This window comes from Mustelus asterias, chromosome 19 (genome assembly GCF_964213995.1).
Source record: "Mustelus asterias chromosome 19, sMusAst1.hap1.1, whole genome shotgun sequence".
Classification (NCBI taxonomy): Eukaryota; Metazoa; Chordata; class Chondrichthyes; order Carcharhiniformes; family Triakidae; genus Mustelus; species Mustelus asterias.
The window spans coordinates 54,430,272-54,455,992 of NC_135819.1; the positions used below are offsets into that span (position 1 = coordinate 54,430,272).

Consider the following 25,721-nt stretch of genomic DNA (forward strand, 5'->3'; position numbering starts at 1 on the left):
GGTAGAAAGGTTTTTCCTCACATCCGCCTAAATCTCCTGCCCCTCACTTTGAACCTATGTCCCCTCGTGACTGACCCTTCAACTAAGGGCAACAGCTGCTCCTTATCCACTCTGTCCATGCCCCTCATAATCTTGTACACCTCAATCAGGTTGCCCCTCAGTCTTTGACAAAGGGTCATCTGGACTCGAAACGTCAGCTCTTTTCTCTCCTTACAGATGCTGCCAGACCTGCTGAGACTTTCCAGCATTTTCTCTTTTGGTTTCAGATTCCAGCATCCGCAGTCATTTGTTTTTTCGCCCCTCAGTCTTCTCTGCTCCAACACAAACAACCCAGGCCTATCCATTCTCTTTTCACAACTTAAATGTGCCATCCCAGGCAGTGTCCTGGTGAATCTCTCTGCACCCCTTCCAATGCAATCACATCCTTCTATTAAGGTGGCAACCAGAACTGCACACAGTTCTCTAGCTGTGGCCTCACATACAGCTCCAACGTGACTTCCCTGCTTTTGTAATGTATCCCTCAATTGATAAAGGCCTTTTTCATCACCTTACCACAGTGCCACCAAGCCCCGTGCTATTCCAATAATGTTTCTTTTCCAACTTGGCTGTGACCCAATTCAATCTATTTTACATATTGTTGCACAGATTAAAAGTGAAAAGGTAATTATTTATTCTCACTTCAGATTGGCATTATCATTAGTGCACTTCTAAGTGATAGTCCACAACTGTTATGGAGATCAAATCAGGTGAAATGCTTTTCAATCTTTACTTAATATCACAAATATTTCAGCCTAATTTTTTCCACAGTCTCAATTACTAGAAGTAACTTTTAATTATCCAGTGCCATTCATAACCTCAGGCTTTGCATCCATTGAAGTATTTTCAAAATGTAATTGTTATAATGTAGGAAACTCAAGCCACCAATTTGCATGCAAGCAAGCTCTCTCATACAGCTGTGTACAAATGACCAGAAAATCTGTGTTTTTTGTGATGTTGACTGAGGGATGAATATTGACCGGGACTCGGGTAGAACTCCCTTTCTATTCTCAAACAGTACCATGTGATATTTTATGTCCATCTGAGAGGAATGGGGCCCGAGTTTAACGCCCCGTCCAAGAGATTATGCCTTCAACGGTGCAGCGCCCTATCTGCATGAACTGCGTATTGTAACAAGCTACTTGAAACAGATTTCTCAGCAGAAATTGAAAAGCAGAATACAGTGCATCTTAGCTACATTGGATCTGTGTTGGCAAAGAAGATAAATCAGCTACTTACTGCACATAATGTCACAGAACTCAATCCGAACAGAATATTCTATATCCGTTCGCCACCCCTGTCAAGGCAAATTATTTGGATTTGTATTATCAATTGTTAATTAGTGCATTTTTTAAAAAATCAATGAAACCCTGACAGCACAGTGGGTAAATGTACCAGACTATAAGTTCATGAGCTACAGTAGTACATGGCCTGCAATTAGTTGGCTGACCTCAAGCAAGAGGCAGTGAGTGAAAGGCCAAAACAGCATAATCGTCCCTGGCTAGAGAAATGATCCAGGTTTTCTGCTCTGAATTGCAATGGAGCAAATCCCCCGCTGGATGTATTCTGGTGAAGATAGAGCATGCACTACATGGCTGAACCAAGATCAAGTGGCACCCACTTCCAAAGCCTGACTTGTCTCCTACAGGAATAAGATATCAAAAAAGGACCACGGCCACTTGAGTTTAATCACAATAGGCCCCAGCTTCAGAACAGGAACTGAAAACTTAAGAAGGAAAAATTAAATTAATCTATCTTTACTTAAGAGATGGCACTCACGTACCTGCACACAATAATTGCTGCCACATTCTTCGTGGGACAAGTTAAAAACTCTAGAAAAGGCACCAATCTGTAATACAGCAAAACATTTTAATGTGTTATTGTTTTGACACCGAAACTAAAATATAATCAATAAACAACTTTCAAGCTATTGCAAATCTTTCTATTTAAACATCTACTTTAAAACAAACAGTATTTAAATTATATATATATTACCAAACACAATGTGATTTTTCTCTTTGAACCATTTTAAATGCCGAACCAGATTACTTCTGAATGTTACCTCTGTTCTACTTTCTTGGAAGGCTAAGGAAATTTGGCATGTTCACTACGACTCTTACCAATTTTTACAACTGCACCATTGAAAGCATCCTGTCCAGATGTATCACAGCTTGGTATGCCTCCTGCTCTGACCAAGGCCGCAAGAAACTACAAAGCGTTGTAAACGAAGCCCAGGCAATCACACAAACCAGTCTGCCATCCATTGACTCTGTCTACACTTCTCGCTACCTCAGGAAAGTAGCTAGCATAATCAAGGATCCCACACAATCGAAATATACTCTCTTCCACCTTCTTCCATCGGGAAAAAGATACAAAAGTCTGAAAACATGTACCAGCCGACTCAAGAACAGCTTCTTCCCTGCTGTCATCAGACTTTTGAATGGTCCTATCATATATTAAACCAATTTTTCTCTTCACCCTACTTGTAACTGCAACACTATATTCTGCACCTTATCCTTTTTCTTTCCCCCTATGTACTCTATGAGTGGTATGTTTTGTCTGTATCGCACGCAAGAAACAATACTTTTCACTGTATCCCAGTACATGTGACAATAATAAATCAAGAATGTGTACCATAATAATAAAAAAAATCAATGTCTTAATTGTGTGATGCAAAAAAGCAAATGTTAAAAGTTTTACGTTAAATTTAAGGTTTATTTCATTGGGAAAGACTGTCTTTTGAAGATATTTTATATATTTGAATATCGATAAACCTTCCCAAGTCTTCGGGGGGAAAATATTCTATTGTATCAAAAACCGTATTATGTTAACATTTATAGTATCTTTCAGCCCTATTGATTAACCTGTGGTCTAATCAACAACTCAACATGAACTCACTGTATTTGCTGTAACATGTAGCTCCTTCAGCGGTTCACACTCGTAGGATGTGGTTCTGTTACACAGAGCCATCTTGAACTCAGCCTTATCCTGAGTCATGAACGTAAGCTGCAGTTTCCCCAACTGCCCATCAGTACTCATGTTCCAAACTATAAATATATAAATACAGTCATTAACCGTGACAATTGTGGTTAGATGTCTGTTCTCAAAATAGTACGCTAATAGCTTTGAGGCAGGCACATCTCATTCATGACCAGAATTTTTACATTATGAATCAGCGCCGGACGCTTCATGCTACAAACATTTGCGCGACAGTGTGAAATGAGTGATAATAGGTTAACAGCCCGTTTTACATCTCTCCTATTGAGATCAATGGAAAGCTAAATTGGGAGCCACATAAAACTGGCAGCCCACCTCGCTGCCATCTTTTTTGTACTGCCAGGCAAAGTCAAGATCTATTCCAATTGTATACACTTTACACAGAGTCTGTCATCTCCTGCACAAGGCTTTTGTGTCTGAGTGTATTTGCTTCACAGTAGGTCTGCTGACACTTGTAGCAGCTTCCAGTCAAAGTGGTGCTGGGGTGGGAGGGGAGGAGGAGAAGGATAGTGTTTCTATTAAAATGAAAGGAAACCTGGTGGCAACAACAATCAGTTAACCATAAAACAGTCCTCTTGTCGTGGAATGATCAGGTAAGTGGGTGGCACGGTGGCACAGCGGTTAGCACTGCTGCCTCACAGCGCCAGAGATCCGGGTTCAATTCCAGCCTTGGGTGACTGTCGGTGTGGAATTTGCACATTCTCCCTGTGTCTGCATGGGTTTTCTCCAGTTTCCTCCCACAGTCCAAAGATGTGCAGATTAGGTTGATTGGCCATGTTAAATTGCCCCTTAATGTCAGGGGGATGAGCAGGATAAATACATGAGGTCATAGGGATAGGGCCTGGGTGGGATTGTTGTCTGTGCAGGCTCAGTGAGCCAAATGGCCTCCTTCTGAACTGTAGGGTTCCATGAAGTAAATTCCCATCCTTTAATTTTTTTTGTGTTCTTTTGATTAAAGGAAGCAAATCCTCAGTCACAAGATTATGGAAATTCTTCATATTTCTGGTGGAAGTGTGAGAGATTTAACAAGGTATACTTTTGCACCATCCTATCATTATCTCACTCAAACATGTTTGCACACCTCAATGTAAGTATAAATGTAAACAATGCCTTTTTGAACTCTGTCCTTTAGGTGTTTTTCCTTTTGTTGATTGCTCTTTAACTCCATTCAGAGCATGCCAGATTGTTTTTATTTCTGGGCAGCCTCCCTTGCCTCAGGAGCTGTGAAGAAATACTTGTTTTTTTTCCAGATGTCTAATTTACTAAAAAAAAGTCCCCAAGATATCCCCGTCTCTTCACTCCGATATAAAAATTGATTTTTTAAAATCTCAGCCAATTCAAAACTTGGAGAAAAACCCAGGAGTCAGCTCAGCAATTTGACAACTTTTGAACCTGTATTTCCAATATTTTTAGTGTTATTAGAGGGTCCAAATGTTCCAGCTCGAAGAAAATGTCAACAAATTATCAACCTTAGAGAGTATCACAGCTGGATACGGTCCAGCATATTTCTTAGTGTGGTAACGTGGCCTCTTTAAAGAGGCGATCCTTTGCAGACCATGTGATTGGGCCTGGCGCTATGGAAAGGCAGCATGGGAAACCGAGCCAATCAGGAGCAAGGGCGTGCATCCGGGGATGGGGGGGATCCTCAGTTGGAGCCAGGAAAGAGATGAGAGTCGAGTTACGTATCAGTTCCATCAGACCCATTTCTTATATATATATATAATATTAGTAATAAATCGTTCATTGTTGAAGCCACAACATGTCGCCTTCGAATTTATAACACTTAGCCAAACTGTCCACATGTATGCATATTTCCACCAGAAAGTAATCATGGGATTTAATTTCCTCCAGCCACTTACTGGTTAACAGATTCACTTTAAATTTCCTAAATGCATCGCTGACAATGTCAAACTAGTGCACGCAGTTTTTCACACAAGCATGTAAACCTACACGCCATGCAGAGCGTGAACCGCAACTATCTAACCCAGTTGCAATCTTGCAACCTCTGCTCTGACTGAGGTTAGCGAACTCTGATCAGAAGCAACCAGAGATCAAACCTGGGACATTACAGGATGTGTGTGGCTCAGTGCCAAACCATAGGGTGAGTACATTTCCTTTTTAAAATGCAAAGTTACCTGGTAAATATCCAGAAGCAAAAGGACATCTGACCCAAAAACCCTCATCTGTGGTAAACTGTAAAGCAAATTTAAAATGTACATTCAGGTTAGTATGAATGTGTTTAAAACATTAATAGCCTGTAAAATCTTTATATTTTAGCACCTGCATGCATGAGGATGGGCAGCTTAATGCAGCATCAAAGAGATCAGTGTAGATTCCCTTACATCATTTAGAGTAGCATTGAAAATAGAAGCAGGAGTAGGCCATTCGGCCCTTCGAACCTGCTCCGCCATTCACTTTGATCATGGCTGATCATCAAATTCAATAGCCTGATCCCGCCCCTTCCCTCCATTTCCCTTGATTACTTTCAAAGACTTTATCCTGTTCCAAAATAAAGTCCCAAGAAAGTTGCCATTATACTTCCAGCTCTGGACATTTGATCGTCGAGCAAACATAAAAAAATGCTCAACTGGAAAACTTAGCATTTAATGCAACCGCACATATCAAAAGATCCCAGCTTCGACCCCCCTCCGCCCCCCCCCCCCCCACTCTCCCAACCCCCCTGTCTGCACTCAAATTGACTGATTTCAACAATCCAGCAACAGTGGGAGAGAGTATCACAATTCACCTTCGCAACTCTTAAAGCTGGATCAATAAATAAAAACCATCGGTCAGGATTCCACAGCTGGGAAATGTGGGTGGCAAACAGCACCAAGCTGGGGGTGGGGTGGGGGGAGGGGTGGGGGGTGCAGCAATTACTGGAAAGTAAAGAATTCTATTTAAAATGAAAGAACGGAAAATGTTTTACCTTCACACAGAGCCTTGGGTGTGGGTCAACACGTGAATACCTGACCTGTTCAACAAAGTATTTGAAATAGCCAATATTATTTTCAGACAAGAATTGACTATTGAGTGTTTAAAAACAAAATTATTTGCATGAAACATTTACCTCTTCTTATAGTTCATTCATCTAGACTGACCCTTAATTTCCCTAATTCAATCTAATAATTGATGAGGCAATGCCAGAGTTTCAGCTCCACCCTAACCAGGAACCAATTCCTTGCATTAATCAATCTTTCTATGAAGAAAAGTTTCCTACTATCAACCCTTAATTGGTCCTTCATTGTTTTGGATCTATGGACTTGTACACTGTACTTGTCATTTAAAATGATTGCACGGGTCACATGAAACGGTTCTATTTGTTATGTACACAGCATGAACTGGCTGTTCAGGGTAGAAGAGCTTGACAGAAAAGGCCAGTATTAAGTGCAGTTCTACAGCCAATGCCTTGGAAAAGGGAGGGAGTGTGAACAAAGGAAACAAATGAACAGACACTAAATGTTTGAGATTAATTGATGACATCTATTGGCAAATAAGGCCAATATTTAGAAATGGGTGGAATCTTCTGCCCCCATCTGATATGAGGTGGGAGGCCTGAAAGGTTTGGTGGCTTGGCAGCAGAACCAACACCGGACACCTTTCCGTCTCCACCAGAAGGAGGTTCTGAGCGGGAAAACCCCTGGTTGACCTCCTCCCACTTGAGATCCTTTAGTGGCTAATTGATGATCACTTCAGGGCCTCTCCCACCTCCGCTGCAATTTGCTCCGTACCAGCCGGGCCTGCCAACCGGCAGTCTGCACCTCCGATTGACTGGCAACTCTAGGAAGGTGGCATCTCCACCTCCAGGGCTTCAAATTTGGCATGTCCGCTACGACTCTCACCAACGTCTGCAGATGCACCATAGAAAGCATTCTTTCCAGATGTATCACAGCTTGGTATGGCTCCTGCTCTGCCCAAAACTGCAAGAAACTACAAAGAGTTGTGAGCATAGCCCAGACCATCACGCAAACCAGTGTCCCATCCATTGACGCTGTCTACACTTCCCGCTGCCTTGGGAAAGCAGCCAGCTTAATTAAGGACCCCACGCACCTCAGACATATGCTCTTCCACCTTCTTCCGTCGGGAAAAAGATACAAAAATCTGAGGTCACGTACCAGCTGACTCAAGAACAGCTTCTTCTCTGCTGCCATCAGAAATTTTATTAAGTTGTTATTAGGTATTAAGTTGATCTTTCTCTACACCCTAGCTATAACACTGCATTCTGCACTCTCTCATTTCCTTCTCTATTAACCGAATGCTTTGTCTGCAAAGCGCATAAGAAACAATACTTTTCACTGTATCCCAATAAACATGACAATAATAAATTAAATCAAATCAATTCTGGAAGGAGGCCCGCTGGTGTCCTTGAATTTGCCTGATGGACATAAAACTGATGGGCTTTCCAGCTGGTAGGCAAGACCCCCACCTCCAACATAAGATTCAGCTTATAGATGGCAAAGTCTAGTACGGACTGATTTCATGCTGGGACTGAGTAAAAGCAAACATTTTAGCCCACCAATCAGAACAGGGTGGCATGATTTCTTATTGATGAAGGAGGGACCCCTTAAGACATGATTGAAGGTAGATTTAATGTATTTGTTGCTGTGTGTTCACTTATTGGCTGTCAAATCAAACAGTGTAATCATAGAATCCCTACAGTGCAGAAGGAGGCCATTCGGCCCAACCATCCCACCCAGGCCCTATCTCTGTAAACCCACACATTAACCCACTAGTCTCCCTGACACTAAGGGGCAACTTAGCATAACCAATCAACCTAACCAGCACATCTTATTATTCATTGCATGAATAACAATTCATATTCGGCCTCATCTTAATGAAGGTTAAGCCAGTCCACCTGCTGGAAATATGAAGCAGTGTATGTGATGGTATGTGAAGCTGTGTATTATATTCTTCCTCATGTAAAACTCATTTTGAAGAAACAAGTGATTGCAAATACAAAGAAGGAAAATCAAAATAAACCAAGAAATTTGCTGTTCGAGCCACACATTTTTAAAACTGAACTGCAGTTTGACCTTTGCTTATCAAGACTGACTTCCGCAGTCGATTCTCTAACAAAACTGCCTTAGTATTTCAAAACTCAAAGTTGTAATATTTAGATATGCTTATATTGTTACGGACATGTGTGAATTACTCTTCCGAGCTTTGGAAATTGCCCTGTAGGAATTTGGACTGCATCTATTTTCTGCTGTACTCAATTTCCTGGAAACTCCAGCTCTCCAGAACTGACCTCACATTTGAAGTCTGCTCGGAACGTGATTGGCCAAGTGTCTTTTGGGAGAACTAGTAAAATCTTATCACCCACCAGAAAATGAAAGTAACTTTGAAGAAACATTGTTAAAAGATAAATAAATGTCATCCCATCATCCTGATTTATATATTGGGCGTTGGTGAGCCCACACCTCGAGTATTGGTGTCCTTATCTGAGGAAGGATGACCTTGCTGTAGAGGGAGTACAGTGAAGGTTTACTAGCCTGATTCCTGTGATGACAGGCCCGTCATATGAGGAGAGACAAAGTCGGTTAGGATTATATTAATTGAAGTTTAGAAGAGTGAAAGGGGAGCTCATAGAAACTTATAAAATTCTAACAGGATTAGACAGGGTAGATTCAGAAAGAATGTTTCCGATACTGGGGGAGTCCAGAACTAGGGGTCATTGTTTGAGGATAAGGGATAAACCTTTTAGGACTGAGATGAGGAGAAATCTTTTCACTCAGAGAGTGGTCAATGTGTGGAATTCACTACCACAGAAAATAGTTGAGACCAAAACGTTGTCCGATTTCATGAAGATATAGCACTTGGGGTTAAAGGGATCAAGGGATATGAGGGGAAGGCGGGATCAGGGTATTGAATTTGATGATCAGCATAAATGGTGAAGCAGGTTCAAAGGGCCAAATGGCCTTCTCCTGCTTTAATTTTCTATGTCTGTTTCTATGTATCTGTGTATTTCTAAAGTAGAAAACATCAACACAAGGTAATCAAACTTAAAAATTGGAAACAGTTCAAGTTAGAAAGCATTTATGATGTTGAACTGGTGTCAAATTTCTGGTTCCAAAGTTTGATTCCTAAAAGGGGAGTTACATTAGCAATCTATAAAAAACTGTTTTCTTCTGTTTCAAAGTGTACTGTATAAATTGCTGATCTGTTAATTGCCCCCCAAAATAGTCACATGCTGAATTAAATTCCCCTAACCTTTCAATTCTCATTGAAAAAAAAAGTTCATCCACTTAATAGTTTTTCCCTTCATTCCTTTGTTATTTTCAAAATCATGCCTTCTAGTTACTGACTCATCAAGCAATGAGACTGATCTAGTCAACCTCAGTGAAAATATTTATCATCTCTCCACTCAGCCGAGGCTTTAGTGATTTTTCAACCTCGTCCGCGGTTAGGATTTTCCGGTCCCGTTGCAGTGAATAGAAATTAGGCTGAGCACCAAATTCTCCATCCTCGCTGGCAGCAGTAGCAGGGCATACAATTCCGGGGAATTCCGGCCTAGGAAAATATGATGCAGGATTTCTCATGTTATCAATTTCTGCCTTGCATTTAACCTGTACTTACTTTTTGTCGTACTTTGTGGAGAGAGTCTTGCAAGTCAGTGCAATGGTCATTGCTTCCAGTCATCCAGCAGATGTTTACACCAACCTCCACAGGGCAGGCAGGTTCCCAGGCCAACTCCTGTGTTACATGATCATAGGTTATGCCATTCCAGAGTTCAGCCATATCTGAAGTCAGACATCAGAAACTGGGTTGAAGAATATTTGCAACTACAATACAGGCAGTTACAGTCGGCTCAAACAGGCATTATATTACATGAACATGAAACTATCAGCAAAAGGTAAACATTTTTAATGTGTGTCTTGTTCTCCGCCTGTGAGTAACCAGATTAAAATTCACCAAAAATTACCTCTAAAAACTCAAACTGAACCAATAGTTTAATTGGTGTGCACTAGTTGGGTTCTTGTGGTGGAATTTTCCATTCCCCCCTGCTGCAGGAAACATGGCAGGTGGGGAAACCAGATTTGCTAAGAGGCCACAAATCAGTTTCCCCAACATTGGGAAGTTGGTTTGGAATCTTGTTCTCCCAGCTTTCATAGCAGGTTAAAGACGGGTCAAAGGGTGTCCCGCTCTTCTAGGTCGGGAGACCCACTCGCATCTCATGAATGCTCATTAAAAGCCCCCACACACCGGAATCCTTCCCCCTTCCAAATGTAGCATACCACCAGCAGGAAATTAAATGGTTCTGTTTCATGGCAAGGTAGACTACCTGCAGTTCAATACACACTGCTTTCCACTTCCTTCCCGCCCATGATGTGCACCCATTTGTGAAACCTTTCACTTTAATGGGGTGTAATGATATTACAATCATTTTGTCCAAAAATAAGTGCATAAAACTTCGAGTTAAGATGAATATTCATCCAATCTATTAAACCCAGTGACTGTATAATCTACCAGGTAAAGTTATTGAAATAAAAGTATAAAGAGACCAAAGAAACAAGAGGTTTTTTTTAAGTTGGGAAAGGATTGAGGTGACGAGAAAGCAGGTATCTGGGTTATAATTATCAAGCCATTCCTAAGGCCCTTGGTGTGTTACTTCTTCAAGGACATACGTTTATTCTCAGTCTAAACTCTTCCATTGTTCAGATACATTGGGCCAAATATTACAGAGGGGCAGACATGGAAGCCAAGTTGCTATGGCGCCAACCTGCCCCACGCCAGCCAGCCCCGCAGCTATAACAAGCTGCTGACGGGCGAAACGAGGGATGAGTCGGACATCCACCCCTCACAGGGGAGAATGCCTCACCCTCAAGAGCTGCTGGCCAATTGGATTGGCTGGTAACTCACGTCAGTCTCAGCAGCACCAAGAGAGCATTATGGATGGGGCTGCTAGAAGACAGTCCATGGATTCCCAAAAAGTCTGGGGCCTTGGGAAGGGAAGGTTTGGGCAAGGGGCGGGTAGGAAGACAGGGTGGGTTCTAGCTAAGGGGAGTTGACCCCGATTGGCAAAGAGCAGCCCCTGAAGATTAAACCTCCCTTCTTTCCTGCCCTTTGAAAAATGGGCTGCCCACTCCCGCCCGAGTGCCAAATGTTTTATGGCATGGGCAACGTATTTTTTTAATTCATTCGTGGAACATGGGTGTTGCTGGCTGGCCAGCATTTAATGGTTAATTTCACCCCAAATGTAATTAACGCAGTCACTTCGAAAGTACACAAGAATGGTTTTAATTAAATGCCGGACTTACAGTTTTTAAATGGACAAAGTTGCACCCTCCTGGCATCAGGCAGTGCGGACCAGCCCTGGAAACACAACAAAGCACAAATACAGAGTGTTCATTAGAAAAAAGAAGATTGTTTACAAGTGGAAAACAAGTTGTTGCTACAATAAAAAGCAATAAAATGAGAACCTTAGAAGAATATAATCATAAAAGAATATTTACTGATCTTATAAGAACACTGAAGGTTTTTCTTCTTTCATGGATTTGGGTGTCACTGGCAAGGCCAGTATTTGTGGCCCATCCCTAATTGTCCTAGAACTGAGGGGCTTGCTAGGCCATTTCAGAGGCAGTTAAGAGCTAAGAGCATCCCACTCTCTGCCCTATCTCCATAACCCTATGCATTTACCATGGCTAATCGACTTAATCTACATGCATTTGGACACCAAAAAGCAATTTAGCATGACCAATCCACCTAATCTGCACACCTTTAGACTGTGGGAGGAAACCGGAACGCCCAGAGGAAACCCATGCAGACACAGGGTGAATATGCAAACTCCACACAGTCACTCAAGGCCAGAATCAAACCCGGGTACCCTGGCATTGCTACTCACTGTGCCACTGTGATGCCCTCAGTACACAACAACTGATTGATTTATTTTCCAGACATAACAGATGAATATTTCTCCTTTAATATTTGAAGGACAAGGGTATTTACTTCTTCAATGGAACGATGGAAATACAACACTGTAACAACACATGAATTACCTCAATACACAAACAGGGCAATATCTGAGAGTATGGCAAAGTGACCTCTTTGGAGTCTTGGACTTTAATCTGTAAAAAAAAAGTTACTTTTAGCAATCCCATGGTGACAATAAATATCCAATTACATTAGAGCAGTGGTTCCCAAACTTCTTTCACTGGGCCGCACTTTCAGAATAAAAATTTGCTCGCGCCACACCAAATATTTTATTGATAAGAAATACATTCAAAAACAAAAAAAAACAACTCCGAGCAGTGCTTGATTCATAACATAGAACTCAACTACTTTATAATATGATCATGGGACATCCAGAGAGTATAAAACAATGCTTGTTTAAACCATGTTTAAATGTTTCTTTGATTGTCCTTGAACCTTCCCATCCTCTCTCGCCGCACCAGTGTGGCGCACCGCACCCTTTGGGAACCACTGCATTAGAGAGTAAGGAATCAAATATGCAGCACCAAAGATTATGGAGCCTGGAGAGGACTGAGTTAGGGATGAGGACGACACTTGGTGTGGAATCTGAGTGCAGGAAGATTCTGCTCCATTTTCTGTGGCCTTTCCATTTATCCAGGATAAATCGCCAGCCTCCAAAGTTTTAGTTTATTTAAGTTTATTTATTCGTGTCACGAGTAGGCTTACATAAAAACTGCAGTGAAGTTACTGTGAAAATCCCCTAGTCCCGCCATATTACAGCGTCTGTTCGAGTACACTGAGGGAGAATTTAGCATAGCCAATACAGCACATCTTTCGGACTATGGGAGGAAACCAGAGCACCCAAAGGGAACCCACGCAGACACAGAGAGAACTGTGCAGACTCCGCACAGACAGTGATCCAAGCAGAGAAAGGAACCTGGGTCCCTGGCGCTGTGAGGCAGCAGTGCTAACCACTGTGCCACCTTGGGGGGAGCTCCAATGCTTTCCTGAAAAGTTACATCTTTTAAAACCTGTAAAATGCTTCAGTGGAATTCATGGGTGACTACTGCAGTTCCTTTCAACTGAAGTAATTGATCTTGGGGTGAGCTGGATTATCTTATCCAATGGCAACAAAGCTACAAGAACAGCCAAACGATAAGGCTTGGGAGGGCGACATGGCATCACTCCAATTCATAAAGGCTAATTAATAGGACACAGCAAGGCCTTGATAAAAACCCACCCTTGGAAAGTGGGATAGGGTATGCAGCCTGAGGTTGGAGTGAGTTGGGGTTGTAATCAACCACACTTGAACCAGTAGAACAGACCACGCAGAACTTTTGGGGCCTAAATTCCATTTCCTCGGATAAATGTTGAAAGAAAAAACGGTGCTTATTTACCAATGCATTGATTCCCAAATCTTCACAGGTAAACCATTTGTGACATAAACGCACATTGTAAGCATGATCTTCTGCGAAGTCAGAAACTTGAATGGATAAGGTCTTCTGTTTTTCGTTAAGAACATAGTCTAATTTACCAGCTGAAATACAATAAGAAAGCCAATAGTAATTTATTGAATATTCAAACTCTAAAACCGACTGAACTGTCAACTGATAACTTGAGCATTTCAATGACTCTATGGCAAAAGTCAGTTTTGTTTCAAAGGGTATCAAAAAAACATATGTACCAACATGCAATTTGCAAATTATAAATCATACGCATCAAGAGCCAGGCTTGAGAGACTAACACATTTTTATAATGTGTTGTTCTTTGATAAAATGTGCACTACCAAAGCCAGTGATCATGTTGGAATTCAATCCCTATATATCTTAAACTTTACTCTGTGATGTAATTGTAAATCCCCAGCACAACTCCCTGACTTAAGCCATTCCGTTGCAGTGTTATTAGGCATAAAACAACAGCAAAGGGTAAAGTAAAATCATGGTTTTGTTTACAGTATTTGTAATACAGAGGCCTCTAAGGACCCAGATATACAAGTTTCAAATCTCATGACTAGCTGAGGAATTTGAATTTAATTAAATATCCAATCTGGAATTAAAAAAACAGTCCCAGTAATGGTGACCATGAAACATCCCAATTATTATAAAACAAACTCTATCTTGTTCATTAATGTGGTTCAGGGAAGGAAATCCTCCACCTTTAACCCATATGGCCTACATTTGACTGCAGACCCATAGCAATGCGCTTTGCTATTTAACTGTCCTCTGAATTGGTAGCCTGCCAAACTATTCAGTTGTATTCAAGAGAGGACAGCTCATTCTGCCTTCTCGAGGGCAACTGAGGAAGGGCAAAAAAATTTTGGCTTCATCCACGGTGACCACGTAGCAATAAAATAATTTAAAATGGACTTCTCCAGGGTGGAATGGGCAAAAAAACCCAAAAGGACTAGCCACCAATTTGGAGGGATTAATTTTTTTGGCCATGTGATGGCAGGTTTAGAGGTTGGGGAGCCAGGAAAATAAGGGGAGGCAGCATCGGAATGACACCCCAATGTATTCGTGTTGGTCTCCGAAATTCCTCAGGGTATACTGGGAATCGGATTGACTGCCCACTCCACGGAGATGGGCAACTAATTACACTGGTTAAGACCCCCATTAGGGTGACATTGTGGCCTCACCATCACTTTGTCATCGCGGAGGCTGTCAACTCAATGGAGGACGGGGTTCCTCGGAGCCAAGGGCGCCATTCCAAAATGGAATGCGAGCATGAAAGGCTCCAATCACAGCTGATCCTGATCCAGTACCGGGGTTTGCCCTTTTGGCCTGGATTTAGTTTACTACTTTACAGCTCTGCAGCCCAATAAGGGCACCCTCATGTTGAAGTGCCCTTGCCATTCTCAAGCTGACTCAGCAGCACTCAGCTCTCCAGAGCGGCTGACACTATGGGCCAACATCATAGGGATCCCGCTCATCATCCTTAATAAAGTAAAGTTTATTTATTAGTCACAGGTAAGGCTTGCATTAACACTGCAATGAAGCTACTGTGAAATTCCCCTAATAGGACAGTAAACGTGGAGGCAGCCACTTAGGAGGCTACCTCCTTGCAAGATTCCTGAGCCAACCTCGCTGCTGACAAGAGGGGACTCGACACCAGGGTCCCGAAGCCTGCTGCAAAATCCAGCCTTGAATGTTTCAATACAGAGGCTAAGGAACAGGTTACCCACCTGCCCTTTAGATCACACAAAGGGATTTCAGAAACAAAACAAAAAAGAAAACAGTGAAATAGCTTGAAATACTTATCACATGAATCATCTAATTTATTAGAGTATTACTGTACCTATGCAGGATGGGATATTTCTTCCAATCTCTTTATTAGTGCAATCTGAAATTTTAAAAAAGAGCCAGTTAAATTCAAGTGATGTCAAACTCCGTACACGAAATAAAGGACAATGCTACAGCTCTATATTTTCCCTCAAGATAGAGAAATCCACCTTCTTGTCATGGAGAGTAAGAGGCACCAATTATAATTTATGTATTCATCCACATGTGCGGCATGATGGCACAGTGGTTAGCACTGCTGCCTCACAGCACCAGGGACCCGGCTTCAATTCTGGCCTCGGGTCACTGTCTGTGTGGAGTTTGCACGTTCACCCGATGTCTACGTGGGTTTCCTCTGGGTGCTTCGGTTTCCTGCTACAGTCCAAAAGATGTACAGGTTAGGTTGATTGGCCATGATAAATTGACCCTAGTGTCAGATGATTAGCAGGGTAAATATCTGGGGTTATGGGAATAGGGCCGGAGTGGGATTGTTGTTGTTGCCGACTTGATGAGCCAAGTGGCCTCCTTTTGCATTGTAGGGATTCTATGATATCATTATTTGCATCCAAAGTTATCAAACAACTATGGTAAGAGGTCACTATCAGCTTAAGATGGCAGCAATACTAGTTTCATATTGGGAACGTTTGCCTCGACTAAATTTCACCCAAGATTTGCACAACAAAAGGGAAACTTCAGTCAAGAATGGAAATGATTTTAAGTCACACACGATGTTCATGAATCTCCAGCATATATTTACCATTTTGCCTCAACTGGCCAAAGATAAAGGCCCAGAACATCTGGTCACTAGATGGCCGTACCCTGGAGGTACCCCTGTGCTTGGAACCCGCCGAAGCTTTTGAATTAAAGTCACAGACTTCAGCAGTCCCGATGGCTACTCACAAGGATAGTTCCCCAGGAAAAGTTAGAAGGATGAAAACTAGTGCTAACATCTGGGTAACTACACTACTGACACCCCCCCCACCCTGCCCCTGCAACCTCCCCACCACCTCACACCGCCCCCCCCCCCTCCCCCCCAACACCCCACCAGCTCCATAATGGACTACTCCCCCAATCATACCTGCACCTCACACCCCCACACCAATTACTCTCCCCACCACTTAACAAAGAACAAAGAACAATACAGCACAGGAACAGGCCCTTCAGCCCTCCAAGCCCGCGCCGCTCCCTGGTCCAAACTAGACCATCTGACTATCCACCCCATCTACTTACCTGCCATCCAACCCCCCCTCATCTTATGCATTTACCATTTTATCTTTTCTCCGTAGAAGTCCAAGTGCCTTGGGACATGTAAACTTACAATATATATATGGCAGTCGGCGTCATAAAAAGGGGTTGTGGCTTGAATTCCCCGACACTGCTACATCACAAAGGAGTTACTCGGAGCCAGAAATATGGAGCTACAGCGCAAGGTGAGTATAAAGGAGTGGAGTGAATGCCACTCCTGAGAAGATTCAAGCTGATATATTGCATCAGAAATAACCCAATGTAATATCAAGGCAGGGTTGATGTGACACACGTCAGTAAGTTACATTTGTTCTTACCTCCTACGGGGTGCTCCTGTTTTAGGAGAACATCACAATAGTAAGGGATTGTTTTCAGTGTCACATAAATATAATCGGCCATTGCAGCACTGAAACAGTCATATTCAATTTCTACCTGTAACAAAAACATTAGAAATGTTATTTGCCATTTCCTCATGCAATATTATTCATGACAATAGAATTTGGTATTCAGGGTCATATTTATTTGAACCTGCGAAATTTTAAGATTTCGGCCAAGATTCTCCGTCCTCGCCCACGGCTGGGATTCTCCAGTCCTGCTGCAGTGAATGGAGATTTGGGCCAAGGGAGCGGGTCCGTGCAAAACCAGAGAATTCCAGCATTAGCCTAGAAATTCTACCATGCTCAAGAAACACTGTTGTTTGCAAGCCTCAAGTTTAGCTATTCTCAGCAGCAAATTTAAAAAATAAATAAACATATCAATGTTCACAGTGGGAACAAGAGTAGGCCATTCAGTCCTTCAACCCTGTTCTGCCATTCGCTTAGACCATGGTTATAGAGTCATAGAGGTTTACAGCATGGAAACAGGCCCTTCGGCCCAACTTGTCCATGTCGCCATTTTTTTAAAACCCTTAAGCTCGTCCCAATTGCCCGCATTTGGCCCATATCCCTCTATACCCATCTTACCCATGTAACTGTCTAAATGCTTTCTAAGAGACAAAATTATACCCACCTCTACTACTACCTCTAGCAGCTTGTTCCAGGCACTCACCACCTTCTGTGTGAAAAAATTGCCCCTCTGGACGCTTTTGTATCTCTCCCCTCGCACCTTAACCCTATGGCCTCTAGTTTTAGACTCCCCTACCTTTGGGCAATGATATTGACTATCTAACTGATCTGTGCCCCTCATTATTTTATAGACCTCTATAAGGTCATCCCTCAGCCTCCTACGCTTCAGAGAAAAAAGTTCCAGTCTATACAGCCTCTCCTTATAACTCAAACCATCAAGTCCCGGTAGCATCCCTAGTAAATCTTTTCTGCACTCTTTCTAGTTTAATATTTCTTTCTATAATAGGGTGACCAGAACTGTACACAGTTAACCAGAACTGTACACAGTTAATCTGCATCTTCACTTGATTCACCCTCAACTCCATATCTCTAATAAAATCCTATCAATCTTAGTTTTGATATAAATAGACCAAGATTCAATAATTTTTTGGAGGGAGGAGTATTCCATATTCACACTGCCCTTTGAATGGAGAAGTGGTTCCTGACATAACTCCTGAATGCTTTAATATTAAGGTTATGCCCCTTTATTCTTGATTTCTCCCCCACCAGAAATTGTTTCTCTCCAATTATCCTATCAAATTTTTAATCAATTTAAACATCTCCATCAGATCACCCCTTAATCTTCTATTCTCAAGAGAATGTAGTCTATTTAACCCTTTCATTCTTTATCAGCCTTTCCGAATGCCGCGGATGGGAAAACACCAGCAAATCATACGGCACAGCAAATTCAGAAAATGCATCTGATTTATCGTTTGTATAAAACCAAAAAGATAATTTAAGTTGTCACAAATCAGGCTTATGGAATGTTTATCATTTCCACCATTTCAGACGTATTTCCATGATTTTCCCAAAACTGTACCAGAATGAAATTATACCCCAAACAGCAATGTTGACAATAGTGTGTGACTATAAATTTAAAAGCATCATCACCCCTGTTAAAATAGAGGAATGTGATACACATGTGCAGCACTGCGATCAGCAACAGTAATCGCTACCTAATAAAAGCAAATTACTGTGGATACTGGAATCTGAAACCAAAAGAGAAAACGCTGGAAAATCTCAGCAGGTCTGGCAGCATCTGTAAGGAGAGAAAAGAGCTGATGTTTCAAGTCCAGAAGCTTTGACAAAGGGTCCTCTGGACTCGAAATGTCAGCCCTTTTCTCTCCTTACAGATGCTGCCAGACCTGCTGAGATTTTCCAGCATTTTCTCTTTTGGTAATCTCTGAAGCTAGCAGAACATTAAGGCCAATAATAAATAATAAAATTATTAACTTTATAAACTGAAGCACAGAGTACAAATAAAACGGTTAAATCACTGGTTAGGCTTCAGCTGGAGAACTCTGACCAATTCAAGCACCGCAGCAACACGACACAAGAAGATCAAGGACTTAGAGAGGGTGCAGATGAGACTGACTATAATGATACCAGTATAAGGAACTTCAGTTATGTGGAGGGACTAGAGAAAATTGCATTGTTCCCTTTAGAACAGGGAACATTAAGGAGAGACTGATTAGAGGCATTCAAAATTATGTGGAATTTTCACAGCACCAAGTTAAAGTCCAACAGGTTTATTTGGTAGCACAAGCTTTCGGAGTGTCGCTCCTTCTTCACCTGATGAAGGAGCAGCGCTCCGAAAGCTCGTGCTACCAACTAAACCTGTTGGACTTTAACTTGGTATTATGAGACTTCTTACTGTGCCTACCCCAGTCCAATGCCGGCATCTCCACATCACGTGGAATTTTGAGAGAGTAAATACGGAGAAAATATTTCCATTGGCAGGTGGATTGGTTACAAAGGCAGTGAAGGAAGTGAATCAACCCATCATGCCGATGCCAGTTCTTTGAAAGAGTTACCTAGCTAATCCCACTTGTAGCTTGTACAGTCAACAGGCTTATGCTAATTGGCAAAAAGAAACAAGGGCGAGATAAGGGAAAGCATTGTTATGCTGCAAGTCACTATGATTTCATAGAATCCCTACAGGGCAAAGGGAAGCCATTTGACCCATTGAGCCTGCACCGACAACATCCACCCAGGCCCTATTCCTGTAACTCCATGTATTTACACTGCTAATTTACTCTGACACAAAGGGGCAATTAGCATGGCCAATCAACCTAACCTGCACATCTTTGGACTGTGGGAGGAAACCAGAGCACCCGGAGGAAACCCACGCAGATACAGAGAGAACATGTAAACTCCACACAGACAGAAGCCCAAGGCCAGAATTGAACCAGGGTCCCCAGCGGTGTGAGGCAGCAGTGCTAACCAACCTGGCCACCATAATTTCCAGAGCACTGCTTGAAAAGTTGGGAGAGGCAGATTCAATCGCAATTTTAAAAATGAAATTAGAGCAAAGCTTGTTGAGCCAACCAGAAAGAACATGGAGTGGGATTAGTTAGGTAACTCTTTCAAAGAACTGGCATTGGGATGATGGGTTGATTCACTTCCTTCACTTCCATATTGTTTTGTTAATTGTATTATTCATTACTTGCTGGGTGTTATGAAATATTAGAGCCTCTGAGCTTGAATAGATTATTGATGGGATATTCAACACCAACAGGCAAATCAACATTTCAGTAAGTCTGGTGACTGGTGAAGGAAATATATCCCAAATACTCATTATGTCTTCCTTCCTGACAGGAATCATTTTATATTGCTGACATTTCACTTCTAATTTCCAGTGTTTGCATATAATTTCCCCTTTTTTTTAAATCGCCATGATTCACTCACGCCTATTGGTATCTTCTTCAGGACATAGGTGTCCATTGGACATATCTGCTTTAGTAATATGTCACGTCTGTCAGCAAAACATTCAGCAAATGACTAATGATCAAAGAGAGGATACGAACAGGGAGATCTTCAAATACAAGATGGGAATATTTAAGGCACTATTACTAAATTCCTGCCGGGATTATTTTAAGGCTAAGGTATTTAAAATCAGCACATTAGAACCGTCATAAGTAACAATGGCAGGAATTTGACCCAATTATCTTAAATACTGGAAGCTTGCCAATCAGGGATTTCCTCATACTTATGGCACACCTACTGAAGTTGTATTTATAAGGTGATCAATCAACACAGCTAAAATTACTGTGTAGTTTGAGAAAAGGGCCATACAAGAAATGTTAAACACCCTTTTGTACAGAGTATACAATGAACTACCATTTTGTATAAAGGCAATGCTGAAACTTTACTGACTCATTCATCTAACACCATTGCTTTAAAACTGCTTCATAAAGGGTAACTGGGGTTAAAACCTCCCCAGCTGGTCCTCTTTTCAAAGCTAAATGTCAGACTGAAACATATATTTGGGCATTCATTTTCCAAGCCCGTACCAATCAAAACCAAAAAGGTCAGTGATGATTCCCTATATTAATTCACCTCAAGGTACACTGAACCTAAAATTCTGGTTGGGATCTCATCAATATTTGGAGTCAGATCCTTTCCTAGGACTTTAAGAGTAAAGCTGACAGATTTTTGGGAGCTCCTATATCTTCCTTTAAATAAATCAAAAATATCAAACAAATTATACAGGCAAGTTGTTAAATATGTTGTCTGAATCTTACTTTGTGTCTGAATAGAATGAATTCGGAAACTTCCAAATAGATTCCAATTTGAATTTAATCAGCCTCATGAGGAAAATACCCACTTTCTTCTCTGTTGTTTTAATTGTCAGATTATTTTGCACCCAGTGTCATCAATCATAATGATTTTAATTAATTTTTGAGACATATAAAGTACATCGCTTGTACCACCTCAGTCTGTGTTATAAGAACAGAGGAAATAGAGGTGGGAGAAGGTCACATGGCCAGTCAAGCCGGCTCTCCCATTCAGTATGAACATGGCTGATCTCGGCTTCATGAGAACATAAAAACATAAAAAGTAGGAGCAGGAGTAGGCCATCTGGCCCCTTGAGCCTGCTCCGCCATTCAATAAGATCATGGCTGATCTTTTTGTGGACTCAGCTCCACTTACCTGCCTGCTCACTATAATCCTTAACTCCTTTACTGTTCAAACATTTATCCATCTTTGCCTTAAAAACATTCAATGAGGTAGCCTCAACTGCTTCACTGGGCAGGGAATTCCACCGATTCAACCCACTTTCCCACTCACTCCCCATATCCCCAATCTGTTGATCCCAGCCTTAAATATGTCCAGTGATGCAGCTTCCACAATGCTCTGAGGTAGAGAATTCCAAAGATTCACAACCCTTTGAGCGACTAAACTTCTCCTCATCCCAGGATTAAATGATCAGCCCACTATCCTTAAGATGTGCCCATTTGTTCTAGAATCTCCAGCCAGGGGAAAAACGTCTGTCAAGCCCCTTTGTAATCTTGAATGTTTCAATGAGATCACTCTCACTCTTCTAAACTTCAGAGAATGTGGATCCAATTTACTCAGCCTCTCATGACAGAACAACCCTGTTATCCCAGAGTGCCATGTGTCTTCCAGTCATTAGGTATGTCTAAGTGACATATAAACCAGATTACAGTCACATATCGGTCAAGATGGGCAAAAACAGCAGGTTTCCTTTCCAATGGATTAGATTGATTTTTATATTACATTTACAGAAGCCAGCTTTTTAAATTGGCAAAATGTATAACTTGAATTCTCCTTCTCGGAAGAACCATGTACCTTTTTGGACTCCTTTCTCAAGGGAGGGTGCAACGAACGTTTGATTCTTGAAAGAAGAATGTTATCCAATGGGGAAGAGATTGAGCAGAATGGGCCTATTTTCCCGGGAGTTTAGAAGAATGAGAGATCATCTCAATGAAATGCTTGACAAGGACAAGTGCTGAGAGGTTGCTTCCCCTAACTGGTCATTTTGAACTGAAAAGAAGAGAATTTCTTTGGAAACCTTCAGGGCTCTCCATCCTAGAGGGCTGTAATTTAAGTGTATAATTAGCCACAGTCCACAAAGGCTTTTCTCGAGGAAATCTTTTAGATATAGTATGAGAGGCACCATTCTGCAAGCATGAGGCAAGGCCTCTGAATGAATTACCCACAGCCAATATAAGGGTTGAACCCACGCCGTTGGCATCATTCTGCATCACATGCTGGCCAATTGAGCTAACCAACCCCCAATACTCAACCACTGAGTGTTCAAGACCAAAACTGACAGATATTTGAACATCAAGGGAGTGATGGGCAATAGGAAGAGGGTGGGAAGGTAAAGTTGATCAGCCAATATCGTACTGAATGGCAGAGCAGACTCAGGGAATCAGACAGCCTACTCACGCTCGAAATTCCTATGTTTTTCAGGACCTGTTGCAGAAATAATTAGCTACAGAAACAGACTAAAGTCTGATCCTGGACCCTGGATTACAAATCCAATAATTATAATCCCTACTCTCCTGTACTATTACTATCAAACATAATGGGTCAGCTTTGTGATAATTTAAGATAATAATGTCTAAATGACACATGCAACTATTAATGTACAAATCGACCAGCAAATTATAGATACTCTGAATTGTAAATCATCACAAATTATTGCAATTTGTTACCTTCAGAAAAATCATATCTTCCATTTGACATTTTATGATTTTCATTAAGTTGCTGCATTTGCACATTAATCTTCCATTAAACTCTCCACAGAAAGTCGTAGCAGTAATTGCACTATCTCAGTAATTAGCAATTCCTTCTTTCATAGATAGCAAAAAATTATCAGCATGGAGTCTCATTCCTTCGGTTTGTCAGTTGTTTTAGGAGATTTTTTGAAAAGTAGAAATGTTTAATATTTTCTTACTTTTCACTTCAGTCTCTTTCTTTCTCTTTATTAATCCAATCCTTTAGGGGCGGCACGGTGGCGCAATGGTTATAGCCCTGCAGTCTCACAGTGCTGGGGACCCAGGTTCAATTCCAACCCTTAGGTCACTGTCTGTGTGGAGTTTGTACTTTCTCCCCCTGTCTGCATGGGTTTCCTTCAGGTGCTCCGGTTTCCTTCAGGTACTCCAGTTTCCTCCCGCAGTCCAAATTAGATTAAATTGATTGGCCATGCTAAATTGACCCTGGTGCCAGGGGGATTAGCAGGGTAAATGAGGGTTTCAGGAAGAGGGATTGTGGTTGGTACAGACTTGATGGGCTGAATGGCCTCCTTCTGTACTGTAGGAATTCGATGATTCCTCTATATTTTTCGTAAGTCATTTGATATTGAATTCACCGTCCTCCTTATTCCCGCCCATATTTTTCTTTCCAATTCTTTAACCTCATATGTTAAGGAGACACTTTGGTGGTCCCATTGTTCACCGATGTTCTGTTCCCTTCAACTGTTATCAACTCTCACTTCCAATAATATTGTGCACGAGAAAAATTAGAAGCTAGACATGCAACTGTAAGTCTGATCATTGGGATGTGTGGCGTTATGGCAGAATCTGGCCCAATACAGAGTTTTTACATCGCAGCGTAATCAATATTAAGATTTAAACATTGGGAGATTCATACTTACAGGATGTGCTGTAAACTTCTTGTATGCGTGTTTGCTGAATTTCACAATAACGCACTGGTATTGTGAGGTGCTGATTGAAATCGAGCACATTTCCACACCACGGATATGTTCTGAAACGCAAGAACAAAGGAAACGTAAGATCCTTCTTACCCAACATGACAATTGAGAGAAGTGGAGGGGAAAGAGGCAGTATTCTCAAAGACAATGTTGGTACTTTGATTAGGAGATGGGTCACTTACTGGCTGGGATCTGTGAAGATTTAGTGCTTCCCAATAGGAGTGTTCACCTCCTCATTAGCATCCATTTGGTAAGCTCTCACACATCCCCACAGGCCAATCAAGTACAGTGTGTTCAGGTCACACAAGGTGTGCTGTACTTGATTGGCTTGTATCTCGTGTGTGATCTGAACATACGGTACTTGATGTGTACTTGATTGGTCTGTATCGCAGGCAGCATGGTGGCACAGTGGTTAGGGCTGCTGCCTCACAATGCCAGGGGCCTGGGATCGATTCCTGGCTTGGGTGACTGTCTGTGCGGAGTCTGCACATTCTCCCCATGTTTGCATGGGTTTCCTCCCACAATCCAAAAGACGTGCTGGTTAGGTGCATTGGCCATGCTAAATTCTCCGTAAGTGTACCTGAACAGGCACTGGAGTGTGGCGACTAGGGGATTTTCACTAACTTAATTGTAGTATTAACATAAGCCTACTTGAGACACTAATAAATAACCTCTAAAACTTTAAGTACAGTGCATTCAGGTCACACTGTCATTTTTTTTCTTCAGCAGCTAAGGGTCATTAAAACATCTTTAACACATTACAACTTAGGATTTAACCAAAATTGAGTACTTCCCCTTTCTTCAGCCTCATTCCTTATTTTCTTTGTAACTTCCACTAGTACCTTTGATTGCCATAAGAAGCTCTTGTTATTGCTCAGCTGGCAAATGCTACACTTGTCAGAGGTTCCACTTTCATCTCCCTACTATTCATCACAAAAGGGAATCAAAGTACATGGGATAGGGGCAGGGAATTTGATCTGAGATGAAAGATCAGTCATGATCTTATTAAAGGGTGGAGTAGGCTTGAAGGGTTATCTGGCCTTCTCTTGCTCCTATTTGTTATGTTTTATCTTCTTATGATCATACGCTCATCTCTAACCCGGCAGAAAGAATTGTTTTGAGTTTCAGATGACAGTGTTAGAAATGCAGGCATCTTTAAGAGTAAATCAGGGCTAACTTCAGAGTGTGTTGAGAGCAGGTAATGCTCATTGAAACCTGTATTTAAGAGCAGGGTTTTTTTCCAGTATGGAGTGGATGGGAAGGGGATCCAGAAGAGACGAGAGGAAACTGATATTTGTACTGAACTAGCTCTTTCTCTCTATCTTTTCACACCCTGATGGTCAGACTTTCATCTGTTTCTGTAGCTAATTATTCCTGGAACGGGTTGCCAGTCTGTCGCCAGGGGCTTATAGCACAAGGTGTTTTACACCTCATCGATGCATAGCGCCACACACATGGACACATAGACAAAGGGGCAATTTAGCATGCCCAATCCACCTAACCTGCACGTCTTTGCACTGTGGGAGGAAACCAGAGCAACCGGAGGAAACCCGCGCAGACATGGGGAAAGCATGAAAACTGCACACAGATCCCAGGCTAGAATCGAACCTATTTTCCTGGTGCTATGAGGCAGTACTGAACTATAGTATGACAATAAAACAGTAAGGAATCACTGCTGCCTGATTTGGAAAATGG

The 25,721-nt window shown here is 41.8% G+C and overlaps 1 protein-coding gene across 2 annotated transcripts in view; it reads right to left on the reverse strand.

Annotated features, from left to right (window-relative positions):
* Positions 1–25,721, reverse strand: part of LOC144507572 (interleukin-17 receptor E-like protein) — a 54,667-nt gene that overhangs the window by 13,657 nt on the left and 15,289 nt on the right. The window contains exons 4-15 of one of the 2 annotated variants that reach the window (XM_078234720.1): positions 23,970–24,079; positions 16,778–16,892; positions 15,235–15,279; positions 13,338–13,477; positions 12,027–12,095; positions 11,289–11,343; positions 9,607–9,770; positions 5,960–6,004; positions 5,169–5,226; positions 2,935–3,083; positions 1,820–1,885; positions 1,276–1,333 (exon numbers count right to left, since the gene is read on the reverse strand). In XM_078234720.1, coding sequence (XP_078090846.1) covers positions 1,276–1,333; positions 1,820–1,885; positions 2,935–3,083; positions 5,169–5,226; positions 5,960–6,004; positions 9,607–9,770; positions 11,289–11,343; positions 12,027–12,095; positions 13,338–13,477; positions 15,235–15,279; positions 16,778–16,892; positions 23,970–24,079 — 1,074 coding nt within the window. The remainder of the gene's footprint in view (positions 1–1,275; positions 1,334–1,819; positions 1,886–2,934; positions 3,084–5,168; positions 5,227–5,959; positions 6,005–9,606; positions 9,771–11,288; positions 11,344–12,026; positions 12,096–13,337; positions 13,478–15,234; positions 15,280–16,777; positions 16,893–23,969; positions 24,080–25,721) is intronic. The other variant, XR_013500118.1, reaches the window with a different exon arrangement.